At 31.1% G+C, this 20,327-nt stretch overlaps 2 protein-coding genes and 1 long non-coding RNA gene across 4 annotated transcripts; 1 reads left to right on the top strand and 2 right to left on the bottom strand.

Moving 5' to 3' along the window:
* The first annotated feature begins 2,077 nt into the window (after positions 1–2,077).
* On the top strand, positions 2,078–10,872 carry LOC132609517 (B3 domain-containing protein REM7-like). 2 transcript variants are annotated; one of them, XM_060323538.1, is made up of 8 exons: positions 2,081–2,243; positions 3,940–4,009; positions 4,656–4,880; positions 5,536–5,657; positions 5,779–6,013; positions 9,018–9,145; positions 9,231–9,468; positions 10,509–10,869. In XM_060323538.1, exons 1-8 carry the CDS (start codon positions 2,178–2,180, stop codon positions 10,550–10,552), a joined length of 1,128 nt encoding a protein of 375 aa, XP_060179521.1. In that variant the 5' UTR covers positions 2,081–2,177; the 3' UTR covers positions 10,553–10,869. The 2 variants fall into 2 exon arrangements, with proteins under 2 accessions (XP_060179522.1, XP_060179521.1); XM_060323539.1 differs by lacking the exon at positions 4,656–4,880 and having other exon boundaries at positions 2,078–2,243; positions 10,509–10,872.
* A 3,799-nt stretch (positions 10,873–14,671) lies between these two features.
* LOC132611511 (uncharacterized) lies at positions 14,672–15,279 on the bottom strand. The gene is made up of 2 exons (XR_009571701.1): positions 15,197–15,279; positions 14,672–15,129 (listed from the first exon to the last, which is right to left on the bottom strand). It is a non-coding gene; the product is annotated as an uncharacterized LOC132611511 (long non-coding RNA).
* A 123-nt stretch (positions 15,280–15,402) lies between these two features.
* On the bottom strand, positions 15,403–18,464 carry LOC132612200 (uncharacterized). Its single transcript, XM_060326519.1, has 3 exons — positions 18,223–18,464; positions 18,005–18,140; positions 15,403–15,814 (listed from the first exon to the last, which is right to left on the bottom strand). The coding sequence occupies exons 1-3, from the start codon at positions 18,462–18,464 to the stop codon at positions 15,671–15,673; spliced, it is 522 nt and encodes a 173-aa protein (XP_060182502.1). The 3' UTR covers positions 15,403–15,670.
* Positions 18,465–20,327: the final 1,863 nt, after the last annotated feature.

The following is a 20,327-nucleotide window of genomic DNA, read 5'->3' as shown; positions in this document are numbered from 1 at the left end:
TCTCCCATTTGCCTAAATCATGGTAGGCAGAGTTATTTGTACTTGTGCTTCTGGGATGTAAGCTGGCTCGACATCATCCTTATCCAAAAAAATTAGGTAATTATTCTCATTTGCCTAAGTCACAGTAGGCAGAGTTATTTGTACTTGTGCTGGGGGGATGTAAGCTTGCTCGGACATCACCCTTATTCCAAAAAAAAAAAAAAACTGAATGAGTTGTGATTATGTTATGAATTGATCCACTGTATCAACTTTCATGAATTCCTTTGAATGATTTGGGGACTTCTGTTATTCAGTTTTTATGATTTGATCTGTTGTTCCTGCCTAAGTTGTTATGTGTATATAATTGATTGAGTTGGGGGTTATGTTATGGCTTTTCCATTGGATACTCATTGCAAAACTCTTACTCCCTTCGTAAAAGAGAAGGGATCCTCCGATTTCAATGCCTCAAATATGGCCTTTATCATCCCCTTTGATTTTGTTTCAACATTTATATTTGGTAGACCAATGTAAGAAATTGCTCTTTAGAGGTTGTCAATGCAGCAAGGAATCAAACTCTGCAGCAAGGAATCAATGCAGAGGTTGCCATTATCAGTTCTAATTAGGAGTTGGTTGAGACACAAACTCGGGTATGTTTTGTTTTGGGTGAAGTGTTCAAATTTGCCTCCGTACTATCTGAAATTCAGAAACTTTACCCTCGGTTAAGCATTTGAATATGTAGAGTCCACCCATTTTTTATTGGAGCTTCTATAATGGCAAGAACAATTACAAGACGATTTGCTAACGTCAAGATTTTCTTTTTAAATAAAAAGAATGACTCAAATGAGCAATTTTGATAGTACAAACTTACAGGGACAAATTTGAACCTTTTTCCTTTTGCTTTTAGAAAAATGAAGTTTCGTAATTTTTCTTATTTAAATCGAGCTACTTATAACTTTAAAGTGTGATTTCATTAGCATTGAAGTGCATGCGGGCTGCATAAGGGTTGCAAGGTAATAGGAATAGTTGGACATAATTATAATACGTGTTGAAATTATGTCGAGGTAGTGTGGTCCTTGGCAGAGCCAACAATGTTGGATTAGTCAATGTTGGATTTGAAAAAAATTGTAATAATTAATAGTACCTCTTAGGGCTTTGAAAAATTCATTTATTTTGGACAAAAAAAAAAGTGTTAGAACTTCATTTATTTTGGACTAGAGGGAGTAAAAAAGTAAAATTTAATCCTTTTTCTCATCTCGCTCTCCCTGTGAGGGTGTAATACACATTCTCTGGCTTCAAGCGTTATAAGGGGGTGATTAATGCGTTTTAGTCGAGTTCAAGCGGGAGGACCTTTGCATAATTAATGGTTGTAACGGGCTAAAACAAACTACTTTGAAAAGAATTTTATGTATATTTCCTAAATTAATTTAAGATTACTGTAAAAATTAATGAATTTTAAATTCTGAATCTACCTCAATAATTTGTCCTTGTGTGAGAAATGCGAATAGCAATGCAATTCAAATGCTATAATTATTGTAATGGTGCTGACTTTAACTGTTCGAAAAGCAGCATGAATGCTACAATTATTGTGATGGTACTGATTTTAACAGTTCGAAAAGCAGCATTATTGGCTCTCATTCCTTCCATTAATAGTAATTTATTTGAAGTTTCCGTTACTAGCCTTTTTTGCTTCCCCTGAAATTTGGAAATATAGTGTCAGCACTCAATTATATAAATCACAAAACAGAAGATACTTCCTCCGTTCATTTTTTTTTTTTCACTTTTTGACTTTGTACGCCCCTTAAGAACTAAATTAAGTATATCTTTTATCAGAATAACTATATTAATTGGTGTGTATATAGTCTTAATAGACTTGGAAAATGATTTAAAAATAAGTAATTAATGTTACGGGTAAAACAAATTTTTTTTTTTTGTCTCTCTTTTGATATGCTAAAGTGGACAAATAAAGTAAAAATTTATTTTTAATATAATAGACAAGTAAAAATGAACGGAGGGAGTATAAAATATACTCTATGTTATTTACTGGATAGCCTATTCGTATACCTTCTTCTATTCTATATATTAAATTAAATACTCCCCTATTATAATAAATCTCACTTCTTTCTCTACATCCTTTTATCTACCTTTCTTAATAAGTATTCTATTATTTTAGTCACAAAATTAATCTTTTCTTGGCCGTCATGAAAATTTCTCCAAACAAACCTCACTTTCTTCGACCCATCTTGCCAGGTTTCAAGCAAGGAATTGTAAGTAATCCTTTCAATTATTATTTTATCTTTACTTTATCTATGAAATATTTACATGTTATTTGGTTTGGGGTGAGATGGAATTTGTTGAAGTTTTGTGATCCTTCCTTTGATTGCTAGATATGATTTATTCTCTTTTCTCAACACCATTCTTCTAAATTTGTAGCAATTAACTCAAATTTGAACTTCAATCTGAGTATTTCTTTCCTTTTATAGAGTAATTTTATTCCATTTTAGCTAGTCTTCTTCTCACAATCTATTCCTTGATTTAGGCAAGTTTCTCTGATCTCTTTGCATATCTTCCTTAATTCCATATATTATCCCTTAAATAAGGTTTCTAGAAGATGGAGAAGGAGAGAATGCACCTACAGTCAGAATGCACTTACGGTTTCTCTCTCATATTCACCTATCAATATAAATAGTTTCGCCCTTTTTAAATTTTATTTTATTTAATTACACGTCGTAAACCTATACGACAAGAATTATTGACAAATATTCTTATATTTCATATCTTTATAATTTTATTACACCATATTCATTTTCTCATATTTGTCCGGATCTTAATCAAATTTTTCTTCACTAAACAAAACATGTACGAAAATAATAAGCATAATACCTAAACAGCCCCTCAAATTTGACCTCAGCTGGCAAGTATGCCCTCCAACTTTGGGTGTGCACAAATAGGCACCTTAACTTGTATAAAGTTGAACTCGTAAACACAAATGCTGACGTGACACATAAATTTTGGAGATGTCTAGATGATCATTTTGTAAGTTGAAGTGTTCAACTGAAAAAGTGGAGACAATGCCTATTTGTGCACACTCAAAATTGAGGGCATATTTGACAGTTGAGCCCAAATTTGAGGGTCTGTTTATATATTATACCAAAATAATATAGCAGTAAATAAAGAAGTGTACCGAAGATCAAAACCGTAGTCTATGTATACCTCCATATGAATATTTTTATAGACTATTGGGTAAAACCATTTTTTTGGGTAAAATTAATATTTCTTCCATTTTAATTTACTACGTGATACACTATATTCGATCCCTTTTACTTATAGAAAAATATATTAAATATATTGGGGTAATTCTTTTTTCTTTTACTTATAATATTTTTTTATTTTTAAGTAGTAATTTCCTAAACTTATTGGAAAACTAATAATCAAATTAGATTTTCAAAATTAATAAGGGTAACATATTGGAGTACTAATGGTCAAATTTAGATTTTCAAAACAAAAGTAATTTATTAAGGTGTATTAACAATCAAATTTCGAATTCCAAAGCAAAGTTAATAAGGTTAACTTCATGTTTTCTTAAAGGGTGTGCAAATTATGCGTAAGTAAAAGAGAAAGGAGGTAGTAGTTTGAATTGATACAGAGTTTAAGAAAGAAATAAATGACTTTTGAAATATGTGGTCTTAAAAATATCATAACAATTGTGTGGCTATAACAAAAACTTTTAAAATTTGTGATCTTAACATATCATAATATTTGTGAGTTATTAAAATTTCTGATTAACAGTAAAATCTAATATGTAAAATTAATTATTTACAATTGTACAATATGTCATTCTTTTTTATCGAATAATAAGTGGCGTAAACTAAAACAAAAGGAGTTACTATATTTTATCCAAATTAATCAAAAACAGTCATTTGGGAAAAGGCTAATACTCTAATTATACATGTGATACTGCAGAAAATTCCTATACGTTTCATGAATTATTTGAAGGGACGCAACCATGAACATGCAATGCTAAGAAGGGCAGGTAAACAATGATGAAGCCAGTATTTTCATAAAGAGTGTTCAGAATTTTAATTAATATATACTTCTTCCGTTTTTTTTTTACTTGTCCATTTCTTATTTGACATTTCTGTTAAGATTGTGTTGTTGTAACGTTGCTTTACAAATTTAAATTTAACTATTACTCTCTCCATTCACTTTTACTTGTTGGCTATACTAAAAATAAATTTTCACTTTTACTTGTCTACTTTAGTATATCAAGAGAAAGACAACTTTATTTGCCTAATTTACCCTTAACATTTACTACTCATTCCTCAAATCATTTCCAAGTTCATTGAATCGACACATCATTAATATGGCTATTATGGTCAAATATGCACTGTATTTACTGTTTCTTAAGGGGCGTGTAAAGTCCATTGTGTACAACTAAAAATAAATAGAGGGAGTAGTTTTCTATATAATTATTTAATAATAAAAACAATATTAAAAGAAAATAATAAATCTCTTTTAATTTGTTAAAACAGACAAGTAAAAGAGAATTTTTTTTTATTTTTTATTATTATAGTGAATGAGTAAAAGTGAACGAAGAGAGTATGTATAAAAGTAAATTTGACCTACATATAATTTTTTGTAACTGACCACCTACACTCTATATAATTACGTCGTTGTAGGTAAGAAGTGGAGGGTGAAAGTGAACGACCGGCGATTAGAAGTGGGTTGGGAAAAATTCGCAGAGCAACATGATTTGGAATTGGGAGATATATTGGTGTTTAGACATGAAGGAGACATGGAATTTGAAGTTTCCATATTTGATTCAAATGAATGTCAGAGAGAATATGAAGAAGAACAAAAGTCACAAAATGTTGAAAAGTCTTCCCAGAAAGTTGAATCCAAAGGTGAGTCCATTAATGTTAGTTTAATAAGTAATAATTGGGGTGGGGGAGGGGGGAGTTGTTTTCTTTAAAAAAAAAAAAAATATTGTGGGACCCAAAATTAGTCCAATCAGGTGATGCCACGTGTTAATTAATAATTAGATATGGGCCATTAGAAATAAGAGTATTTTAGACCTCATAGGTTAACGGCGGAGGTATTTGAGCCTTTGGGGTGGAAAGGTGGATGAAGGACATTTTTGTAACAATTCTCATAGTTTAAGGATATTTTAGGCCCTTTTCCGTTAATTTAATGAATGTTTGAAAAATATTCACACAATTATACAATACTGTTACTTATCAAGTAAGGTAAGTTATATACATGTAACGATAGTTTAAGGATATTTTAGGCCCTTTTCTGTTAATTTAATGAATGTTTGAAAAATATTCACACAATTATACAATACTGTTACTTATCAAGTAAGGTAAGTTATATACATGTAACGATAGTTAAACCTCTTGATAAATAATAATCTGACAAAACTGGTTTTCAACCTTCTTACATAATAAAATTCACTGAATAAAAATATCTCTACATTGATACAACTTAAATCTTATATTTAATTCTATTTCTTTTTGTCATGGATAATAGCTTGACATGTGCATAATAACAATGTCACAGAGAATATCGGGTCTTCAAACTACTCTCTTCACCATGCAGAAGCTGCTGCCACAAACGAGCCTTTAGGTCGTTCCCATTTTGTATACACTATTAAACCATATTGTCTTAAATATAATATCTTGGTAAGTCCGAAAACTCATTTCGCACAAATTCATTTAATTTATATATACTGATTATATTATTGTTTATAAATATTATCGATGTATTTTAATGGTTAAATTGATATAAAAAATCGTTTTTCAGTGCCTTCCTAGACATTTTGTATTGGCAAACAATCTTGCCAAAAAGAAATGTGAGTTGATTATTAGAGATGAAAGGCAAAAATCATGGGATTTGCGGCTAACTACTCGTGGTTCTGATCGAGTCGTTATTGAAGCTGGATGGCATGAATTCAGTGTCGCAAACGGATTCAAGGAGGGTGATGGCATAATGTTTGAGGTTGTCACTAACGGAGATAAACCAATATGGAAATTTCATAGTAAGTTTTCTCATTTAAGCAACCTCCTATTTTCTCATATAACATTTAAGAGTCGGAAAACATTACCCTCTCCAACTATTGAATGGGAACGATAACACCCTTATGTAATATTTTCGAGTGAGGATTTTCCTTATTTGAATAAAGATCATTTTTCTTTTTCTTTCTAGAATTAAAATACGAAAATATATAATTCTTATTATTGCTCATTCACCTATTCCGTTGAAAATAATATATTTTTTTAGGATATAACATCTACTTGCAATAATCTGTCAATAATTTTTTAGCTATGTATCATTTGTTTTACCTGCATGCGGGTTCTAATTGCACATCAACATTCTACCTAATTTCCCATTCTGTCATTACCTTTATCTATGAATCATCTCATTCACCTCTTCCATTGTTCTATCGAACACTAAAAAATCAAAATCAAGGCAAAAAGAACTCTTTAGGGACTTTTCTTGATTAGCCAAAGCTTGTGTTTTCTTCCTTTTTTGACGTGTTTAAGCTAAGAGACCATTTTACTCTGCCCCTTAATATTTAAGAGTTGAGAAACAATTCCTCCTCCATATGTTGAATGGGCACAATAACGCCCTTATACAATATTATTCGGTGAGCCTTTTCATTTTTTGAATAAACATAGTTTTCTAGATCTAAAATACAAAAATATATTGCTCTTATTTATTAAATTTAATCATACATTTACATAAAAATAAGCACTCAAATAAGATGCCGATTGATTTCATGTAACCAAGCATTTCATTCATATCCTCAAAGAATGGCTTATATAAACATAATTAACAAAAAAGTTTCATATAGGATAAACATGGAATTGATTTTTCAGGAAAAAAAAATTATTTGCTTGGCTCATCTGAGTATTTTGAAAATATAAGAAATATGCTTACATAATTGATTAATGTGAAAATTGTTGTGAAATATATCTTAGCGGATGGAATTGCAATTATTCAAAATATTTATAGATTACCCAATGGTAATGTCAGAATGAGAAATTAGGTAGATTATTGATATGCAATTAGAATTTCAAAGTTTAATGCGCATGCAGGTAAAAGGAATGCAACACAGCTAAAAGTTTATTGACAGATTATTGCAAGTAGCTGTTATATCTTTAAAAAATACATTATTTTCAATGGAATAGGTGAATGGAAAAATAATAAAAATTATATATTTTCGTATTTTAATTCTAGAAAGAAAAAGAAAAAAGATCTTTATTCAAATAGGAAAAATTCTCACCAGAAAATATTATATATGGGGGATTATCATTCCAATTCAAAATTTGGAGGGGGTATTGTTTCCCAACCCTTAAATGCTTGGTAAAGTGGGATGGACTCTATTTAATAGGCTATGGTTCAAAGTAAAGGGCTTCTTTTTAGAGGAAATGATTTTTTATGACCAGTTTCATTTTGAAAAAATAAAAAGTCATGCGAGTTTTTATGTTTTTATTTATTTGTCTTTTGTATTATATATTTTACTGATCTCCTGTGAATATTTGTAATGAACCGTAGGGCCATATATTATAACTAATAAAAATGAAAATTTGTAATTGGCCATTAAACTAATTAATATTGGGAAAAAGACACAAATGACCATCCGGGTGAAACTATTGACACCCCGTGGCCCAAGAATCTTAAAGGTCATTTTTTAGCCTTTTTAAAATAATCATTTTTTTTGCACAGATTTCCCTTCTTTTGGGGTGGTCTTTAATTTTTGCCCTTCGCCTAATACCCTGAGATTCTGGGTTCGAACCTCAGCACAGTAAAAAAAAAAGGAAGGAATTTCGTAAGGCAAAGGTTTGGATTCGCAAGACAGAATTTTGCCTTCAAAACTCTGTTTTAAAGCAGAATTTTACCTTAAGGCAGAATTTTGAAGGCAAAACTCTACCTTAAGGCATAGTTTGCAGGCAAACTTTGCCCTATCAGGCATAATTTGCTTGCAAACTCTGCCTTAAGGTAGAGTCTTGCAAGAAAACTATGCCTGTTGGGGTACAGTCCTAGCGATTTTTTTTTTTAATTTTCGCATGAGCAAGAGCTCGAACCCAGAACCCTGAGGTTTTAGGCGAAGGACAAAAGTTAAATTCTTTTATTTTGATGGACGAAAATTAAAGACCACCCCCAAATAAGGGCATTATTGCGAATTGCCCCAAAATAATTTCATTTTATAGCCATTTTTCAACTAATTACAACATATATATATAAATTGTATCATTCCTTTATAGAAAGTGTCTCATGCGTATAGAAAATGTATCATACATATAAAGTAGTGATACATATTATGTACAACAATGATTATATTGTATATGTATAGAATGTTGCATAGAATATGTATCATTACGGTATATGTAATAATTAGTAAGTATACACTAATTATGTATTTATTAAACAAGAATTATACGCTGATTATACATTTATTATACACAAATTATACTTCAATGATATCTTTTCTATACATATACTTTAGGGATACATATTCTATACGATACTGATACAGTTTCTATATGTGTGATACATTTTTTCTATACATATACAGTAGTGATACGCACTCTATTCAACAATGATTGTACTGTATATATATAGAATGTGTATCATTACTGTATATGTATTTTTGAAAGCTCGGAATTTTTTTCGTTGGGCCAAACTATTTTATTGGGTGGAAGGTTATTTATGTCAATTTTCGTTTAATTAATGCAAAGTTCAATTGTAAAAATCTTTACACCACCTGTTCAGCAATTACTACAATGTACAGGTGATCTCTATAACAAGCACTAATTTGCAATTTATTTGATAGAAATGAGAATAAACCTACTATTATAAGCTAAACTACACAGTCTACACTAGATCACACTGAATGTTAAAAAAAAAAAAATTACATTATCAATTCATATAATTTAAATCCTTAGTGTAGGCTCTACGCCATTCATACATTAATTGTGATATTTTTCTCATAGCTAATTTCTTTGACATGGTTTTGCTTATGATTAACCATGTAACAGAAAATTCAAACCACATTAAGTCATCAAGCAAAGCATTTCTCCATACAGAAACTGCTACTCGCAACCCCTTTGGTCATCCTCATTTTGTATGCACTGTTAGACCCTATTACCTCTCAAATAACGTCTTGGTAAGTTCAAAAAAACTTCAATATGTTTTCGTTAAAATATGGAGTATATGCATTGTTTGATTGACTATATATAACACCATTTCAGCCCATCCCTAAACAATTTGCATTGGCAAATGGTCTCTTCACGATCAAGAAACGCGATCTGATTGTTAGAGATGAAAGAAAGAGGTCGTGGAATGTTATATTACGTTCATATCGTAACTGGGTGTGTATTAGAAATGGATGGAATAAGATCCGTGATGCAAATTGCTTAAAGAAGGGAGATCGCATAATGTTTGAGATTGTTACTGATGGAGAGAAACCAATATGGCAAATTCATACTAGTAAGCTTTCTCATTTAAGCATATTATTATTATTATTATTATTATTATTATTATTATTATTATTTAATGATCTTATATATGCACATGCACTATGACTCTTGCATTTGTGATAAGAAATTTATGGATGGAAGAAAGCACTTTGCATTCTGGGAGATCAATTATAGTTGATGTGTCATCTCTCAATGTTAATGAATTCTTCTAATAAAATAGTTTATCTTAAAAATTATTCACATGCTTTACACGTGTGAAAGATTGGCTATGGATGGTTTCAGCAAAAGTAGAGGTAGGCCGAAAAAGTATTGGAGAGAGGTGATTAAACAGGACATGGCGCAGTTCTAACTTACCGAGAACATGACCTTAGCTAGGAGGTAACGAAGTACTCAGATTAGGGTAACAAGCTAGTGGGTAGTGCCGCTCATCCCGTTGTACTAGTAGTCGCAGTTTTTCTCTATAGTTTATTGTCCTTTGATTCTTGCTACTATCTGTTGTTGCTTGTATTTCGATTATCTTATATATCTGTGGTAGCTACTGCTCGTTTTTTTCCTAGACTGCTTCATCATGACTTTTTCGATTTCGTTAGTTTCATTTTCATACTGCTTTGAACTGCTTGTCCTTATCTGAACTTTTTCAGTCACGTTTTCTGTTGAGCCAAAGATCTTTCGTAAACAGCCTCTCCCTACCTTCCAAGATAGGGGTAAGGTCTGCGTACACTTTACCCTCCCCATACCCCCACATTGTGGGATTTCACTGGACATGTTGTTGTTGTTGTATAAAGAATATCACAAAGTATAGTTAACATTTTAAACACTTTATTGGGAACTTCCAAGCTAGCAGATTTTGTTGGGCTGAATGGTCTAAATATACTGTTAACATGATGTGATACTATCCGCTTTGGGCACAGCCCGCACAGTTTTCCCTAAAAAATCTCTCATCATTAAGAGTATCCAACACCTTATAAGTAGATCATTTTTCTTTTCAGCTGCTAATGTGGTACTTTGTTCACAGGCAAAATTAACTTAATTAGATACGCTATTTTGCAGGCAAAATTTCTGAAGAAGATGCAAGCATCATTGACGTTGACTAATAATGAAACTGTTGGTGATGAAAAAACGAAAGGAACAGTGAAACCATTGAAACAGTATATATCTCTCCCTTAGATGTCTCAATTACTTTAATTGGGTTCGCCAATGACCTTACTATTTGATCTTTTGGAATAATTCGATGAATTTAGTAAATTATTTGCTCATATTCTTTTGACAATTGATGGAATATCTCATTTTTACAATATGATAGTTGATTGTTCACAGTAGGGGCGGGCATATTGGTATGGTAGATACCGAAACTGAAATTTTTGATATCGCAATTTTGGTATATTGGTATTTCTTATGACATTTGGTACACATTTTGAATTTATTTGGTATTCGGTATTTTAATTCATATATTTATTATAATACGATTAAATTTATAAACTAGTATTAGTACAAAATTAATTGTTTAGACGTTCGAACTTTGACTATTCCATTTTGATTGAAATATCCTTTTCCTGTAATTGATTAGTGAATGGAATTGCTTGTACTTTCTTATGAATATTTTACATGATTAAGGTACTAGTATGATATAATTGAGACTTTTCTTAAATAGCCAAATTCATAATTATCTATTATATGGTTATATGTAAGTCGAAGTCGAACAAACTATATTTACCGATTTACTGTACTGCAGAATACTAAATCCGAACTTAAAAATACCGAGCCATACTGAATTAATTTGATATATGGTAATGATATAGAAATTTTAAAAATCAAAAACTGAAATTACCGAACTGAAGTTTTCAATATTGTAGCATACCGTACCATGTCCACCTAGTTCATAGTTCAACTGTACTTATCATCGTTCTTTTAAGATTAACATCTACAGTTCAACTCATCCAATGATAAATTAAACTTAATCTGAATTATAGAGCTCGAACACATTGAATGTGTTGGGATCGAAATTAAATAATCAGGGCATCATGCGGAAGCTATCAATTGCAAACGTTGAACGACAATAAATCAAAAGACAATAAAAATATACTAAATGGCATAATATTTTAATAGGGTTTGGTCAATTGACCTACATATAAAAAAACTAATATAAAGAAAAGCATAAAGAATGTGGAGAGAAAAAATCTCCCCATAAACAAGACTCTCTAAACGACTACATTGTGTATGCTACTGTGTTCTGTTATATGAGAGGGATTCTTCTATTTATAGAGGTCCAAAACATTTTCCTCCAAGAAATGGACTGGCCAAATATGGAAGATAATTATATTTTTCCTTCAGGAAAAGTAAAGCAATTATGGTTATATTTTGACTTTTCTTCGAGAGAAAAGTAAAACTCAAATATGGCAAGAAAATCAGGGCAAAACCCTAACAAATCTCTCCTTTTGGCCGGGATTTTCTTGACAAATATCGATCCGTCTTCTTTATATATATAATCTTCATCACTGCTGCTTGCTATGGTTAAAAGTAAGCATGGGTTAAAAATTTGAGCATTGTGCGTTAAAAGTGAGCATAGATTGAAAGTGGAGCCCATGCGTTAAAAGTGAACATGGATTGTAATTGGCCCAAGCGTTTAAAGTAAGCAAAAGTTAAAAATTTGAGCCCATACGTTGAAAGTAAGCATGAGTTGAAAATTGGAGCTCATGCGTTGAAGTAAGCATGAGTTAAAAGTTGTTTTTGTTTTAAAAATATGCAGCGGTACAATTGTTGAAAATATAATTGAAATTGTCTCCACACGTAGTACTTCAGACCTTTTTTTTTTTTTGACAAAACAAACTTGATTATTTGTCAAATTGATTGCTCTTGATTTGGACCCGCCTTGAACCTGTCTTCAACCTCGTTAAACAATTGGTTCTGATACCATTTGTTGAGATCGAAATAATCAGGGCGTCATGCGGAAGCTATCAATTGCAAACGTTGAATGATGATAAATCAAAAGACAATGAAACTATACTAAAATGGCATAATTTTTAACCCACGGTTTGGTCAATTGACCTACATATGAAAAACTAATATAAAGAAAAGCATAAAGAATGTGGAGAGAAAAATCTCCCCATAAACAAGACTCTCTAAACGACTACATTGTGTATGCTACTGTGTTCTGTTATATGAGAGGGATTCTTCTATTTATAAAGGTCCAAAACTCTTTCTTCCAAGAAATGGACTAGCCAAATATGAAAGAGAATTATATTTTTCCTTCCAGAAAAGTAAAGCAATTATGGTTATACTTTAACTTTTCTTCAAGAGAAAAGTAAAACTCAAATATGGTAAGAAAATTAAGGCAAAATCCTAACACGAAGTGTCAAGGCTATCAAACTATCAAGTTCAAGGAAATAATCAAAATTAATAAAATAATTTAAATGTGTACCGAATAAAGCATGTCAAGTTTAGGAGTCCCAAGATTTCTGTCTTTTAACATCCTAACTTACATGAAATTGAAAATTGGTAATTGCATCATTTAATTTCTTCGTCAAACATCATTCAACCCCCCGCCACAAAGCATAAAAGTTTTTTTTTTAAAAGGATTAAAGCAACACTACGAAAATTATAGCACAAGTTATATTATTAGCTCAATACAAATAATTATTCAGATTGTTTGAATCTTAACTAAGATAATAAGAATAACTAGCTTAATCCTCAGTTCTGTCACATAATCATACTTATCTTTTCTTTTCTTTTCTTTTTCATTTCTTTCCTTCCTTCTTATTATGTGCTAACTAGTATACGTACCTGCGCGATGCGCGGATTGTGTCAAAGAGAAAAAGAGGGAAAGGGATTAACAAACGTGTATGGACCACATGTGACATACTGTAGATCTAATTTTTTTATATTTCTAGCCAGTCTTGTTACAAACTAACAATTTCCTATGATACATGTAGTTGCTGCTTCATTCCAAAAATGAAAGAACTTCTGGAAAGCGATATTGATCATTCTCTTGCTTTCGAAGGGAGTTCTAGCATCAAATAATATCCCATTTTTATTATGTTTTGAAGCCTAATAAACTGGACGATAAATCAGAAGATAATAACCGAAGTAATATCTCTCAAGTCAAATTTAAAAGTTTAAAAGATAACTACCAAGAAGAAAACAGCCTAATCCCAACTTCTTCTTATATTTTGGCTCATCATCCTTAGCCATGTCAATAATTGATGTTTAGTGGTTGTAATTTAGAAACTACTAAATTAGTTGCTATAATTTTGTATATTTTTTAACTTTAAAAGTTTAGAATTTTCTTTTCAAGAAAATGTATAAGTTTGTCGCTAAAGAAGTTTAGAACGGATTCATGATTTATATACAACAAAACCTTATTAAATCAAAGTTTACAAAATAGGATGTTTACATTTAATTAAAGCCAAGACAGTAAATAATTTTAGATAAAAACAGAAAAACGAACACTGACTGAGAAATTTCTTACTTAATATTTGCCTACTGCTATTTTGGAAAAATGGATATATATGCATGATACACAGTGGCGGAGTCAGGATTTCCGCCCAGGGGTTCAAAATATAAAAAAGTAAACATATGAAGAAGCCTAAGGGGGTTCAACATCTACTATATATACATAAAAAATAATTTTATACTACTAAAAAAACAGTGAAATTCGACCAAAATTTTCGACCACACGCGGTCGAAAAAGGCCAATTGTCGACCAAAATTTCCACCACAAGGCATGGTCGCTAACAGGTAGGGTGAAATTTTTTTCGACCTCACGTGGTCGAAAATTTTCGACCTCACGCGGTCGAAATAAGTTTTCTACCTAAATTACGAAAATAAATTTTTCGACCACGTGAGGTCGAAAAAGTTATTTTTATTTAAATATTAATAAAAAAATTCGACCGCACGCGGTCGAAAATATTATTTTTATACAAATATTCTGAAAATAAAAAATAAAAATTCAGAATTTCGACCGCATGAGGTCGAAATTTAGCAATATTGTTGCCAGATTTCGACATCATGAGGTCGAAATTCAAAATGTTGCCCAGATTTTCGACCTCGTGCGGTCGAAATTTTAATTTTTTAGTACAATTTCGACCTTATGAGGTCGAAAATTATCAATATCTGGGTGAATTTTCGACCGCATGAGGTCGAAAATCTGGAAAAAAAATTCCAACATTCAGTTGCTTTTACAGCAGCCCACCTGCCAATCACACTCATCAACCAAATCAACAATGCAATTCATCAACACGTCCAATTCATCAAAGTACTTCTACAATCATAAACTTCACATTCTAAAATCAAATTCAACCTCAAGTTTCAATTTAAAGTACTTCTAAATATCCTTAAAACTACATTCAAACACTTGAACATCGTAAAGTTAAACAACTATAAACTACTTTCTATATTCAAACACTTAAACATCGTAAAGTTAAAACATCCATAAACTACTTCCTACAATCAAATTCACCTTCAAAAGTGCATCTAATTCGAATTAAAACTATCATAAAAAAAAATACATATCCAAGAAAACATAGCAATATTACAATCCAAAAGTCAACGTTGGGTGTTACAGACATGATCCGATTCCTCCCCATTATCCTCATCAACAAGAGCATGAACTACGTCTTCTTGTGACATAGCAATATTTTCATATTGATCTTTTCAAACAGGGTGCAAACACATCCTGCATTGTAAAGTTAGATCAATTTATCGAAATGCAAAACATGTTATCAGCACAATTCATAAAATACCTAAACTTGTTTTGAACAGTTTCTTCTTTAGCTTGTGTTGCTGCTGCTTCTTCTTTAGCTGGTGCCCCTGCTGGTTCTTCCATGAAAATTAATTAATTAATTATGTATGGTATCAATTTCCTAAGTCATATATGCAACTTTTGATGATACCCAACAGTCAATACTATTACTAATGATTCCAAAGATTAATTAGTAGTGGAGGACATGTGCTTGAATTAAACTCAAAACTGAAGAATTTTAAGAGAATCTTTAAGAATTGAATATTCTATTCCTACTAACTAATAAAAGAATGTACTGATTGAGAAAGGTACATATATAGAATATAGAGATCCTTAAGTATCCAATGTTATTGTAGAGATCCGAAAAAGAGAAAAGAAACGTCCTTTAATTAACAAATACAACTGAAAAGTGTAACAAAAGCATAATCAGAAAATCAGCATAATGAATCAAAATAGTACTCCTACTACTCCCAAATTAATTAAATAAAAGAAAAAGAGTGAAGAAAATAATAGCAAAATTAATAATCTTGCCTTTCATTCTTTGTATACGCCTCTTGATTTCGTGAGCACAAGCCTCACAATGCATGTGAACTTTCAGAACCACTGTAATCACCTGGGGCTGCAAAAACAAACATACAACATCAATAAACAAAAAACCCAAGACACAATGAGAGACCTATATTTGTATTACAAACAAGACAAAAGATGTTTTACTAAAAAACATTCTGATAAGAATACCTTAAGCCCAATGCTCTATGGATTTCCTGCTTTATACTTAGCCACTGGTGTCTCTAGGAGCCGGAAATTCGTTAAACTACTAACGAATTCAATCTAAAGCAAATCTAACAAATTGATCCGCTAGCTATAAGGACACTGGAGTTGAAAGTTCCTACCCTTCCAACAAACAAGCACCAAATCTACCAACATAGGAGGATCACAACAAACAATTTTTAACACAAGAATAGTCATAAGGTCCCTAACCTTTTGTCTTTTAATAGTTAACCACAAGCTTTCATAGTTACACCTTCCGAGAAAAGAGTAACTAAAATTGAAAAAGATGGAGAGAATGAGAGAAAAGGAAAAACTACACTGATAAAAGTAGAAAGAGAAGACATTGATCAGGACCCACAATTTTGCAAGCTCATATTTAAACGTGGATGACTAGACTTCAATAAATTTGTAAGCAATAACTTCCATTAATTTCGTCATTCCTTTTCAGTTTTTCTTTTCCATCCAACAAAAATGAGATAGACTAAATCCAGTTCAATAATCTGAACCACCTCTTCACCTTACATTGTAACTGGAGAATAGGCACAAACGTCATGGTAGTTTGACAAAAATCTAGGAAGCGCATAGCTAGTACACTTGATGAGTATTGACTCAAAAGGTTCAAGTTGTGGACTTTACTTGCTTGGAGGTAGCATAGCTCTGCTGCATCTGCGAGTTAACTATATTGCAACACCAACCAACAAATTTAAACACCAAAAAGCATAGTGAAAGCAATCCTAGAACTGCTTATCAGTAAGCAAACAAGCAACAACTATTATGCCTCAGTCTCAGACAAGTTGGAGACAACTATTTGAATCCTCATTAATCATATTCCTCATTTAAATTCATCTCAAGTCAACATTATACATAATAACAATAAAAATGAAATGTACTAGAAGTTCTCTTCATTTCCTACTGGCATAAGTATCTCTAATAGGACTAAAAGACTCTTAGAAAGAGTAGGACCTAAAGTAAACGTATTAACACGACTAAGATATATTCAACACTAACCATAAGCATTTCTATGCTTGCTTAGTGGAGGAAATATTAATTCTTTCAGACACCATACTGTCGGTTAAAAAAGAGTAGAAGAGATCTAATATCCATCAAGTTTCAAATCACAAGCAAACTGACCCACATAGATTTCTATACCAAAAAAAAAAGAGATTAATAAACTACTTGAAACTGCAAGACATTAGTGGAGGGATAATTATATTGCAGAAACCCACAGAAACATACTAAAAACAATGTCAAATTAAGACTCAACTCTAAACTCAACGCTTGAAGCATTATCCTTAAAAACACCACCAACAGCCATATGAAAGTACACCACATACTGCTTTGCAGAACACTGATAAAGACCACAAATTAATTCTCATGGTTATTGTGCCCGTAGCTGTCCAATTAAACAACATAATCAGTGTTAACTTACTACTTATTTCTTTCATACTAGTGATGATATTTAAGATGAGATCTGTAAATTCAAAATTGAACATGATTAGTGAAGATTAATATCGACCCCAACTTGTTTGGTATCGAACGTTGTTCTTGTAGGGAGAATAAATAAACATGAAATCAAACCACTTGCATACACTTGCAATTCCACCTCTTCCAATTTATTCACCTTGCTGAAGTTGAAAATAACGTACACTATCATGGTACAGAAAAGAATTTTTTTCTTTAAACTTGTAAATGAGAAGGTTTAAATTGTACCCAAAAAGAGGACCAAGACTCCAAGAGGCATGCATTACATGGCCATTTTCCAATATTTCCAGGATATATTATTCGTTGCAAAAATATAAAGATGAACAGGATACTTAGCTTACACAGACTTCCTTAACTTTTCCTTTTTGTTCAATCTATAGGCCAACATACAAGAAATGAGGAAAATAAAGGAACAGAGAAAAAGGTTCTAAAAAGATATCATCAAGAGCTTTAGATTCCATAACTCACCATGTTTTCAGTAATAGCATTTCTGAGGCAAATTTTAGTGGATCAACAGAAGGTAAACTAATAATGGGTAGAAGGAAAAGATAACAACCTTCTTCAGCACTTGCTGCTCCAATGGAGAAAATGCAATAGCCTGAGAATTGGATCTAGTTTCCTCACAACTTACAGATGTATCACTAAGCTCCCCAGCTACATCACTAGTCAACTTGCTTCTGTGGTTCCCCCCTCTAAAAAGGTTGAAGGACCAAGAAATTAGAACTACCACACATATCATAAAAGATGCAAAAAATAAACAATTAAAGAAGGTACCTGGCGGACAGCAAGGGCGGCAACGGAGGACAGGCAGTGGTGGGGATGGGGCGTCGGCGGCGGGGTAGGGGTGTGGTGGGGGTGGGAGTTTGGGATAAAATTAGGTTTTGGTATTTTTGGTGAGAATTGCACGATTGATGTTGGGGGAGTACATTAAATTTTTCAAATTTATTATTTTGACCGTGTGCGGTCGAAATAATTAAGTCAGATTTGACCAAATTTGACTTAATTTTCGACCGCATGCAGTCGAAATATGCTTCTTCTTTTTTTTTATTAATTGTTTTATTTATATAATTAAATTTTTTAAAATGTTTTTTTCATTTATTATTTGTACAAAAATAAGTTTCAACCTCATGCGGTCGAAATTTTATTTTCCGTTTAAATATCGACCACATGAGGTCGAAATCAAAAAAAAAAAATTAAAATTCTGAAAATTTCGACCTCATGTGATCGATTTTTTTTCGACCAAAAAGTGAGGTCGAAATTATTTGGTCAAAAAACCCGGTTTTTTTAGTAGTGAATTAACCTTATAAAAACAGTATTTCTTTTAGCCGAGGGGGTTGGGATGAACACTCTCGGCATAGTGTGGCTCTGCCACTGCCACTGATGATACATGCACATTAATATGCTTAACATATGCACATTAATATGCTTACATTCTTGTATTAATGGATATGTTAGCACAGAATGCAGGTTAAAGATGATATTTTCTCGTTTCAATATTTTACAATTTATCATTCATCTTTGTCCAAACCAATTTTAAGGAAAAACTACTATAAATCAAGGAAAAGAACATCGATCCAAAAGAAAATCATGAACTTTACTGTGTTTTTATTATTTTTTAATCATAAAATCTATAATTATTTATAATCATCTTTATTTAAGTATTGCGTCTAATAAAAATAATTTTTTGTCTTTAATACAATGTTTTTAGTTTTAATTTTAGTTATTTAGATTATATAAATGAGAAATTTGATTACTTTTTATTTGTTTTTGTTGCTTACAATTATTTCAATTTTAATATTTTTTTTTTATTGTCTTCATGTATTAAAATTTCAGTTGATGATTTCTTTATAGGATGAATTAGGTGATTTGAGACTTTCTCTTCTCAAATTTTGATAATCTTATTCTTCTATAACATGTCACATCTACTCGATGTTTATATCAAACTAATAAACAATTGACATATATACATTCTTATCATCAAGTATTAATTAATTAGAAATTTCCTCCTTAATTTATAACTTAACTGAATTAAATTAGTATAATTTAGCGTAAACATCAAGTGTGGATAAACTTTTACCATCAAAGACTACATTAAGAGCTATACTAAGTTATACATAATGCTGAAATTTCTTTAATCACCGCAAAAATCAATTGACAGCTGTTTTTTTTTTTTTTTTTTTTTTGCTGTTGTTGTTGAGATCATATTTTCAGTTTTAATTTCAACAATTTTTTTTTTGTTAAAAGGAAATAAATATATCATACAATATCCAATAATTTTTATTTGTTCCCCATTTTTCTTTATTATATTTTTCATTCCTTAATACTATTAAATTGTCAAAGTGACTTTTTATTAGCTTGTCACTTGACTTAAAAAAAATTGTCCACTGCACTCTTCTAATATTAACTTTTTATTATGTTGCAAATAGACTTGTGACTTATCTTGGCCAAGCTTTGGGGATACCAAAGCCTTTTGGAAATTTAAATGGTCAAGCACAAACTATTTTAAAATGATTCTCAAATAATTTAGTTAAACACAAAAATGATCAAACTTTAAAGTATCTTTTAAAATAAAATAAATTTATGCTTGTAGGGAGAATTTACAACTATTAGCTTTTCTGTAGTATCAAAAGAATTACTTTTTGAAAGTACTTTTTTCTTTTGATCAAATACCTCTATTTTCTTTAATAAAAAAAAAAAGAGATTTTTTTTTTTGGTAAGTGGAGAAAAGCAAAGTCACTTGCTATCATTATAATTTTGGAAGAAAATGATGAAAGAAATTTAAGCATTTCGAATTCTAGAGCACATATGCTTTAATTTACCTTTTTCTTTTATTGCTGATTAAATTAGGTTGCATGTACCAAAATAATGGATACAATTTC

This window comes from Lycium barbarum, chromosome 9, assembly GCF_019175385.1.
Source record: "Lycium barbarum isolate Lr01 chromosome 9, ASM1917538v2, whole genome shotgun sequence".
In the NCBI taxonomy this organism is placed as follows: domain Eukaryota; kingdom Viridiplantae; phylum Streptophyta; class Magnoliopsida; order Solanales; family Solanaceae; genus Lycium; species Lycium barbarum.
The sequence above is the reverse complement of the archived record's forward strand: the minus strand, read 5'-3'. Positions and strand labels throughout refer to the sequence as shown.

Bases quoted from the DNA above. Each gene is read 5' to 3' on its own strand.
- LOC132609517 (XM_060323538.1), top strand. From the start codon at position 2,178: ATGAAAATTTCTCCAAACAAACCTCACTTTCTTCGACCCATCTTGCCA. The intron at 2,244-3,939 runs GTAAGTAATCCT...GTGATACTGCAG, and splicing joins CAGGTTTCAAGCAAGGAATT to AAAATTCCTATACGTTTCAT. The intron at 9,469-10,508 runs GTAAGCTTTCTC...GCTATTTTGCAG, and splicing joins AATATGGCAAATTCATACTA to GCAAAATTTCTGAAGAAGAT.
- LOC132612200 (XM_060326519.1), bottom strand. From the start codon at position 18,464: ATGCGGTCGAAAATTAAGTCAAATTTGGTCAAATCTGACTTAATTATT. The intron at 18,141-18,222 runs GTACCTTCTTTA...CAACCTTTTTAG, and splicing joins CCGCCCTTGCTGTCCGCCAG to AGGGGGGAACCACAGAAGCA. The intron at 15,815-18,004 runs GTTGTTATCTTT...TTGTTTTTGCAG, and splicing joins AGCAGCAAGTGCTGAAGAAG to CCCCAGGTGATTACAGTGGT.